The sequence below is a fragment of the Nicotiana tabacum genome, chromosome 10 (genome assembly GCF_000715075.1).
Source record: "Nicotiana tabacum cultivar K326 chromosome 10, ASM71507v2, whole genome shotgun sequence".
In the NCBI taxonomy this organism is placed as follows: domain Eukaryota; kingdom Viridiplantae; phylum Streptophyta; class Magnoliopsida; order Solanales; family Solanaceae; genus Nicotiana; species Nicotiana tabacum.
In genome coordinates, this window is record NC_134089.1 from 63619163 (window position 1) to 63629130 (window position 9968).

Here is a 9968-nt window from a genome sequence, read left to right on the forward strand (position 1 = left end):
AGAGGCATCTGAAGTTAACCGGTTTAGCGCCTGTTGAGCTCCATTGAACAGGCATGGTGCTTCCACCTCATTCATCTTGGCTTGGTCCTCCTCGATAACCAAGCACCGAAGGTAACTGGTCACCCCTACTAAGGTAGAAAGGACCCGGACATCCTCCGGAATAGACATAATGACTGATCACTTCCGGTCAGGATTCACACTCGGAGCTGGGAGCCGGTTGGCTAGTTTCGGGCTTGAAGAAGGCCCACTCGTTCCTGAAGATGGACTCTTCCTTAGAACCGCTAAGTCACCCAACCCGCTAACATCCTCCGTTGCAGTAGAGTCTACGCCATCAATGAAATTTTGGAAGGGGTATGCCGGCCCCTAGGGCCCCTCAATGGGGGGTCCTTTCAGCATCTGAGCCTCGTTGAACATGGAATCAGAGAACGAAGGCGACTCGGAGATGTCTATCACACCGAATACATCCTTTGGAGCATTGTCCATTGCCCGGGAAGCCCTAGATAAGGCTCCCTCATCGACTTTCCTAACTTGGGGCAAAACAACCTTGCCTCTCTCTGGATCGGAAGCCTCAGTCACGGCCTCCCCGTCGGCCTCCCTGGCTTGAGGCAGACCAACTTCGCCTCTCCCTGGTTCAAAGGCTCCTTGTCTGGATTCGTCCCTCAGCTGAGAGACTCTGATGATAGTACTTGGGAACTTGTGATTTCTTTAGATTTACGCACCAGCCTCCTCCTTAATTTTTTCTTCTTCGAGTTCGGAGAACTCTGAGTCCGTTTACTCTTATTCTCCTCACCTTGTCTCGGAGTAGGGGACTCGGCAGGGCAATCCTCATCACCCGATGGAGGCCTAATTGCGACATCCTTGGAAAGACCTGCAAAGGGAAATGAAACGAGTAAGAACTCAGTGACACAAAAGAAAACCAAGTGTTATTCACTCAGGAAAGGAACCTCACTGTGAGAATGGGTCTCCCACCGGCCTTTTGAAAGTTCACGCCATGCGCGCTCGGAACATGGCTTTTGAGAGACAATTCCCTCAACCCACTCCTTGAGTCGAGGGACTGCGTTCGAGACCCAGACAACATCTGCATCTCCACCAAACACCAATAAGAAAGAAGGAAAAGAGAGTAAAAATAAAATTTTGGGAAAGTCGAAACTTTACTTACGTTTTGTGTTTCACTTCTTGGGGAACGACATGTACTCGGCTGGGATCAGGTGCGAGGTCCTCACTCGGACAAAACGGCCTAGACAACCTTGATCCCGATCTTCAACGATACTCGAGAACGGGGCTTTACTAGCCCGACATGCAAGTTTAATCAGTTCCTCCCCCCTCTCGAAAGAGTCGGGGACTGTATAGGCGTATAAGATGGTCGATGGTGAATGGGCATCCATTGATTTTGCTCACAAAGAACCAGAAGAGGATCACGATCCTCCAGAATGAAGGGTGAATTTGGCCGAGGCATACCTCGTATCTTTTGCAGAACTGGATGATAACCGGGTCCAATGGTCCCAGCGTAAAGGGATAAGCGTAAACACTTAAGTATCCCTTGACGTGGGTGGTGATATCTTCCTCCGATCCGGGAACCACCACGTGCTTATCAACCCAGTTGTAGTCCTTTTTATCGTAGGGAGAATCTATTTAGTGATCGAGCAAATGTACCTCGATACCTTCTCACACCGGCGAGGTATGGATGGAGGTTTCTCAATATTGAAATTGGCGGCAACCGAGCACCCACCTGGTATGAACATACTCAAGGGGGTTCCGAACCTGGTTCCTCGACAGCAGTATGCGGAACAGTCTCCTCAACAGCCGACCGTGATATAGAAGTAGCTTCTTTTTGGGGAACTATTTTTGAAGTTTTTGCCATTTCTTTTAAAATGGAGGGAAATAGGAAGTTAAAAGGGATACACTTGATTTGGAATGAAGACAAGCGAAAGTTCTCACAAAGATCTCCAGAAATCATAATACAAGTGCTACAAAATGCAAAGATTTTTAAGGAACAAGAGTAGAGAAAATTTGGAAGTAATGTTTGAATGGATAAGGAAGGGGGTATTTATACTTTTCAAATGACGGTTTGAATCCAGAAGTAGCCGACCGGCAAATGACAAGCATTTAATGCCATCGAGACGTGACTGACGAGACGTTTCGCTCATTTTGTCGTTTCTGACACATGGTATCGAGGTGAGAATCGGAAGCTTATATCGTTTCTTGTCGTTTACTCTCTGATAAACGAGGGGACTATCAGTATACAGTCGAAATTAGGCTCGTCTATAGCATGAACGATCGGGCTCAGAACATGAGGGATTGAAGACCAACCCCAAATCCCATCGAACGAGAACACGAGGTCAGAATGTCCGTCCTCGAGAACATTGAGTCCATGGTCCTAGAATCGACCCTGACCCCGAACGAGCTCGAGGAAATATTGTTTGTACAACCAACATGAGACCGTAATAACAGAAGGCCGAAATATCCTTGACCGATCGGGTATTATGGCGGGAATCTCGGCACGTATCAATAAAGAACCAACAAATCAACAAATCAGGAGATTTTTACCTTTTATAGAATTGTACCTAAAGTAGGACTCCCCTACTATATAAAGGGGGTCTGATTACTTGTAAAACACATGGTAACACGCATCCCAAAGCAGTATAATATTATTTCCTTTCTGTAAGCTATTGTTCTTCCGTATCTAATATTGTTCGAATTGCATACAGTTAAAGTGAGACTTACTTTTCAAGGCTATAACTGTTAAGTCGTACGGTTTGGATTTACTTTCGTTTTAATTACAATTCAATTTATCGATTTGTGTCAAATTAATCCACGTATCCTTAAAACCATTTACAAATTCAATTGTTATTCGATTTTGAGGGTAAACAATATTATTAGTTAAGTGATTAGAGTGTAGTTAATTAAAAGAACCTATATATATTCTGTATACATTGAGGTAACAACCCAGCAGCTGCAAAGCTCTCTTTGTCTAATAGAATGGGTACAATATTGCTATGCTTTGGCCGATTTGTGGTCCTTTTTTGCTAATCACAGTGATATGCCACGAGTCTTTTTGACAGGGCAAGTACTAGATAACCCAAAATTATTAGACAACAGAAGACACGTAGTTTTGCTGCTCCTAGTCTTCTATTATTGTTTGGTTTATGTACCCTCCTCTCCTAGAATAATATTTACGGCAAATGGTCAATTATTCTCCTGTACTATGAATTTTTTTTTTAAATATATCCTTTGTTATACTGTTGGTCCAAATATATTTCTGACGTAATAACAGAAGAGGGGTATATTTGACATCCAATTCACTTTAGACAAACTTAACAGAATAGGGGTATATTTGAACCAATAGTATATCAACAAAGACATATTTGGACTCAAAGTATAACAAGAGAAACATCTAAACCTTTTCTAATAGTATAGGAATATATTTGACATTTTCCATAATATTTACTATAATGTGTGGGGCTCACCTTTTCCGTAATATTTACTATAATGTGTGGGGCTCATCCATGCATTTACTACTATACAAAACATTAGAGTTGAAAGAAAATCTGTGTACTGACACTTCACGGACTATAGTTAATGTGTCAATTTCTTTAAGTACACACATACATGCATGTCATTTCATCTGTAAATTAACTTTTTGTTTCACACATTTCCAACAAAGTTATGATTTTTCAGATACTTTACCAAAATCACTTGTTTCTTTAATCTCTATGCTAATTAATTAAACACGGTTAATCAAAGTGGGGCAGAGAGAAAAACTGAATTACTAACCAGTTATCTTTTTTTGATTGATTTCCCACCTGGTATCCGGTATCCGTATTGGAGTCCGACTATATTTGGATTCGCGCCGGGTAAGACCCCATTCGGGGGATAGCGCTTCCTACCAATGATCTTTCCATACCCAGGGCTCGAACTCGAGACCTCTGGTTAGAGGAAGAACAGCCCCATCCACTGCACCACATCACTTGATGGTCACTGACCTTATCGTATGTATATAAGATGGTCTTTCTTTTAATAAGCAAACTAGTAGCTTTGTCACATACATATATAGTTGCATAATGCTAAATCACAATGAAAGTTTATCTCGTACACCTTATTTAATAAACAAGGTGCAATTAGCAGATTGTACATGAACCGGAGCAAACTATGTCTGGAATATCATACCTCCAATATAAAGTAGATTAAGCATAAGATATAGGAATAGTACAATGCATGCGGTAATCCTTTAACATTCATGATTTATATGCAACGCATGCGGTAAGAATTTATGTTTTATGATTGATCATTAAATTTTTTGTGCATGCTAAATATAATTAAGATTACTAATTCGTACTTAGCTAGACGTATTTGTGATCGACTTTTAACTTGAATTTTCTCTTAATAATATTATTATTGCTGGGCACTAGAAGTGGCCTTTGGCATGCGTAGTATGATGAATCATATTAAAAATGACAGTTTTATATGATCAATGAACAGCTAAATTGGCATTATCATCAAATGTGTAAAGGAACAAAGGGTCCATAGTCTAGGTTGTTCACTCATATCTGTAATGGAGACACTACTTTTTACTTTATGATCCAAAAACATTTACTTTAGACAACAATGCATACTCTAAGGTGGCTATTTGCAATATGTGTCTAATATGGACCTCCTTTGTCTTCACATCATTGGGGAAGGTGGCAAAGATGAAAAGAATAAGGATTGACAAACGTAAAAGTTTAATTTGTAATTAATAACAAGCTAGTTATCATTCTTATCAAATTATCAATTAATATTATATATAATATAAATTTATTGATAGTTATCGTATATATGACTTAATTATATAAATATTCTTTACATTGTTAGTACATAAAAATGTATGTGTCCGAACCATCCGAGCCTCGCTTCCCGCATCTTATCATCAATGGAAGCCATGTCTACCTTCTCCCGAATATCTTCATTCCTAATTTTCTCCATCCTAGTATACCTGCACATCCACCTCAACATCCTCATTTCTGCTACTTCATCTTCTAGATATGTGAGTTCTTAACAGGCCAACACTCAACCCCATGTATCATGGCTGGGGAGGTGAGACTGGACTCGCAGGTCATCCCTAGGATAGGTAGTTTTAAGTACTTTGGGTCTATTATTCAGGGGGATGAGGATATTGATGAAGATGTCACACATCATATTGGAGTGGGATGGATGAAATAAAGACTCGCTTCCGGTGTTTTTTGTGACAAGAAGGTGCCACCGAAACTTAAGGGTAAGTTCTACAGAGTGGTGGTCCGACCAACGATGTTGTATGGGGCTGAGTGTTAGCCAGTCAAGATCGCTCATGTCCAGATTATGAAGATAGCATGAGGATGTTGAGATGGATGTGCGGGCACACCAGATTAGATAAGATTAGAAATGAGGTTATTTGCGATAAGGTGCGTGCGGCCCCTATTGAGGACAAGATGAGGGAACCACAACTTAGGTGGTTTGGTCATGTAAGGAGGAGGAGCAGAGACGCCCATGTCAGGAGGTGTGGGAGGTTGACATTGGAGGGCCTACGAAGAGGTAGAGTAGGCCAAGGAAGAGGTGAGGAGAAGTGATTAGACAAGACATGACGCAACTTCAACTGACCGAGGACATGACCATTGATAAGAAGGTATGAAGGTCGAGTATTAGGATAGTAAAGTAGGTAGTCTAGGGTGTTCATAATAGTAGTATTGGCACGCAGTCCCGCTTTCTGTTGGTAGTAGGTTTTTATGACTAACTATTGCATTCTTTCATTGTTGATCACCTTACTATCTTGTTGTTTTTATTCTGCTTTTATATGGCTTTTTGGTACTGTTCCTTCTTGTCTATATTTCCATTAGTGCTTATGCTTTCCTGAGCCAATGGTCTATTGGAAACAACCTCTCTATCCTCACAAGGTAGGGGTAAGGTCTGCGTACATACTACCGTTTCCAGACCCCATAGTGTGGGATAATACTGGGTATGTTGTTGTTGTATAGTATTCATAATTGATACTCCCTCCGTTTCAATTCCATAAACTTTATTTTTGAAATAAACTTTTACTTATTTTTGAAATAAGTAAATCATTAATTCAACCAAATAGGAAAATGGTTTATAAGTGATGCTATATAAAGGGTGGGAAAAATTTGCCGAAAAAAATCAATTTGTGAAAGTGAGAGTGCAATACAAAAGCCAAGAGAAAAAAATACTATTACAAGAAAATAGTTTCTTGTTCTTCCACTTTTGAGTTGAGTTTTTTGAGAAAGCTTTCAACACAATATTTTCATTCAATTTTCGTTGATCAAAGAGTTGATAGTAAGGATCAGTATAGTTTTAATTTTCGAAACGAGACTCTTTTCACCAGGTACATCTTAGATCCTTCGATCTTTGACATGTAAATAAATTTTAAACATGAAAAGATCTTCCTAAGATTATTATTATCTTATGTTGCGTGTTACCAACACCTCTACACCATTCTACACTCTTTTGTCTTCCTGAAGATACTGACATTTTCTTTTGAGTTTTTGTTCTGTTAATGTAAAAGTGTTTTTTTTTTTTTACCTATTTCGTTGATTTACAACAGCATACTCGCAACAACTTTTTCAGAAAAAAAATAGTTATAACCAATTAGAAAAGTTCATTTTCTCTTTTAGCGTAGTATATGTAAATTTAAAACTTGTCCTTGTACCTTCATATAATGTAACCAATTCATATTGAACTAAGATGAAGTTAATCAAAGAATCAAAAGAAGAAGTGTATTTTACAAGGAATGAATTTACAAGTGAAGGTCAGACCAAATTTGTTCAAATGCGTTGATAATAAGGTGATGATATTCATCGGAGTTCAAAGAAAGATAGCAAGCAAGAAGATGTTCCAAGTCTTTTGATGCCTTAATATTGTTTTCCACAATCATCTCCATCATTGATTCTTTAAAATCCTTTTGAGGATCAAATGAAGCCATCACTATTGCTAAGCTCCCTGATGAAAAGCTCCTTCTTTTTGACTTTGAATTTTCTTTTTTGGAGACACGCTTTTTTGAGGATGACACGCTTTTTCTGCCATGCCCCTGAATTTTCGCTCTGAGTTTCACTCCAGTAGACGATTTTCTGGGAGCAGAATTGTCTCTTTTAGCGTTAATGCTTTCTTGACTTTGTTGCTTCCTATTATAAGATTTTGCTGGCTTTGTGAGAATTGGAGGAAGGTCAATTTCTGAAATTATTTCATTCATGTCTATGATTATATCACTAGTTGAAGAACTGAAGTAAGAAGTTGACCAGGAGACAAGACCATTGGAATCAGATGGAGATTTAAGCAAGTCCAATTCCGGAGAGGGCTTGTAAATGGTCACTCTTTTGCTTCTTCTCTTAGATGATCTTCTTGGTTGATCAGGATTTTTGAGATTTGTAGGAGAATTGCCAACTCTAATAGACTCTGTAGCATAATAAAAGGATGATCTCGGTTGTGAAAATTGTGTTTTTTGCACACTAGAACAAGGGTTTTTATTCTTGGAGGCAGAGGCTTTATGGGGTTTGGATTTGCTCATGTCTCTTAGCTTGTAGAACCAAGCATTTGGTAGCATATCTGATAATCTAAATTTGTGATTTCCCATTAAACAATACCTTTCTTTCTTTTGTTTCACTCAGAGATGGTTGGTTTAAGACTTACTTCTAAAGAATGAAATGTTGTGTGAATTAAGCACATAGGGGAGAAGATATATATATATTAGTGGATTTTTTCCTAACTATACCATATATGAAACTTTATTACCCTAAATGTGCATAGTTTGTTAATTACCCGCCCAGTCCACACTTTAACTATAATTTATATACCATTCGACTATTAGGCATTAAAAGGGCATAATATTCCCTAAAAACGCGCTAAAATTAAGGAGAGAATCTTGGTGTTAATTGATTCTACATTAAATTCAATTTTTAAAAAGGGAAAGGAGATTTCTCATCTGCGTATTTTTCTCCAGAACTACAATTCAAATTCTCGAAAAAAAAGAACGAACAATTCAAATTTTCGAGTTTCAACAACTCAAAGTTGAAAAAATCTGTTCTTCCATATATTTTCCACCATTGATAGCCATTAAAAAGCTTGAAAGCTTTGAATTCAAATTTGGGTTTTCAAAAATCATTATTTGTTTGGATTGGGTGTTGTTGTAAATAATTCGGAATATATTTAGGAGTTTATATCTCAATTTTGAGGGGTTTTGGTGAAGATTAGACTTGATTTTGACTGAATTTCATATTGAAACTCGAAGAAGAAGAAGAAGAAGAAGAAGAAGAAGAAGACATATTTTCAGAAATTGTAGATAAATTGTAGAATTGTAGATCAATTGTAAATAAATTGTAGATTGGGAAGGCTAAAACTTCTACAAATCTTCTACAATTATGTCGAAAATGCCAATTATGCTACAATTGAAATGGAAATTGGGATATTAAAATTCAATGTATCCAGTTTGTAGATATATTGTAGATAAATTGTAGATTATTTGTATTCTGATTGTAAATGCATTGTTTTCTGTTTTCACAAATCCAAAACGACTAAAGCTTCTACAAAATCTTCTGCAAAAAACAGTCTGCAATTTATCTACAATTTTTCTAATTTTTCTACAATTTCTACAAAATTACTATATTTATACTACAATTAAAACTACAATCTTATGTGAAAAAAATATTGACAACAAAATTTGCTCTTCATCTACAAAAATAGTCACCGTTTATTGGATTGGTACATTGAACTTTTCCGACTCCGGCAACTTTTCTGGCAATCGGACGACTACCTACAAGTCTACCACAAGCAACACACCTTCTGAAATCTCCAATAGCGATGGTAAAAAGGAGTAGCGACGGTGGTGCTGACCATGTACTCTTCGATATTTTTTTCCGGTAATTGAAGAACCACCCACAAGTGTACTGTGTACAGCTATCAAATCAACACAGCTTCCGTCAACTTATGCTGGCAAAATAGCTTCATTTAGTTACTACAATTTTAGCAATTATTACATGAAGTACTAGGTAAAATGAGATTCATCTCCGAACCAACAACTTATTTAGTATACTTTTTTTATGTTTATAAAAATGGATTAAAAAGCAAAACAGAGTAGAATAAGAAAGAAATGAGAAATAGAAACGGAGTAGAGAAAGAAATGGGAGGGGGAAAACGGGCTGGTCAGATCTTAGTAATTAAGGGGAGAGATAAACGTGAGATATATGGATACCTTTAATTAAGGAGTAAGAAACTGCCAATTAATTATACCTCTAAATTAATTATGGTATATAAATGGTAATTTGATATGCTGAAATGTAATAAACACAAACCTTAAATATTGAGGGTAATAATGTTTCATATATGATATAGGAAGGTAAAAATCCCTATATATAATGTTAGAAATAAGGTAGGGGTCCCTTGTATATTGATAAAGTATGGCACGAAGCGCAAGTGGAGCATGAGGCACTTGAGCCAGCTTTTTATAAAAATGCCCCTCTCTTTCATCATCACAAACTGCATAGTTCTTTGTGCTGTGCGCAAGCCAGTTATTTTTGCTAATATAGCTCTCTTGCAGTACGGGTATTTTACTTCGTTACACTTCAAAAACAATCACAAAATAAAAAATAAATAGTTTAAAGACCTCTGTATTCTAATGGTGGGAAAAAAATTACTCAAGCAGGCTACTTTAAAGGTAACAACCCCTAATTAGTAGAACTAGTAACTTAGAGAATAGACAAGTCGCCTTTTTTAACAGGTTAAATTGCTTGATTTCTAAAATATTATAGTCATAAGGAGCAGATCTATGTTATGTGATGGGGGTGGTACGACAGTCGCACACTTCGACAAAAATTCTGAGCATGTACACAATTATGTGCAAAAAGGCGGATAATATGGGAGAAATTAAAAAATAGCCAGATTTACAAGTGGTCATTCAAAAATAACCACAGTTTCAAAGGTAATCGAAATTTAGCCACTTTTTATGTAAA

At 37.5% G+C, this 9968-nt stretch overlaps 1 protein-coding gene across 1 annotated transcript; it reads right to left on the reverse strand.

Annotated features, from left to right (window-relative positions):
• Window positions 1-6654: 6654 nt before the first annotated feature.
• On the reverse strand, window positions 6655-7670 carry LOC107779085 (transcription repressor OFP2-like). Its single transcript, XM_016599424.2, has one exon. The coding sequence runs from the start codon at window positions 7595-7597 to the stop codon at window positions 6764-6766; it is 834 nt and encodes a 277-aa protein (XP_016454910.2). The 5' UTR covers window positions 7598-7670; the 3' UTR covers window positions 6655-6763.
• Between the last annotated feature and the right edge of the window lie 2298 nt (window positions 7671-9968).

Excerpts from the sequence above, each read along its gene's own strand:
- LOC107779085 (XM_016599424.2), bottom strand. The coding sequence starts at position 7,597 with ATGGGAAATCACAAATTTAGATTATCAGATATGCTACCAAATGCTTGG.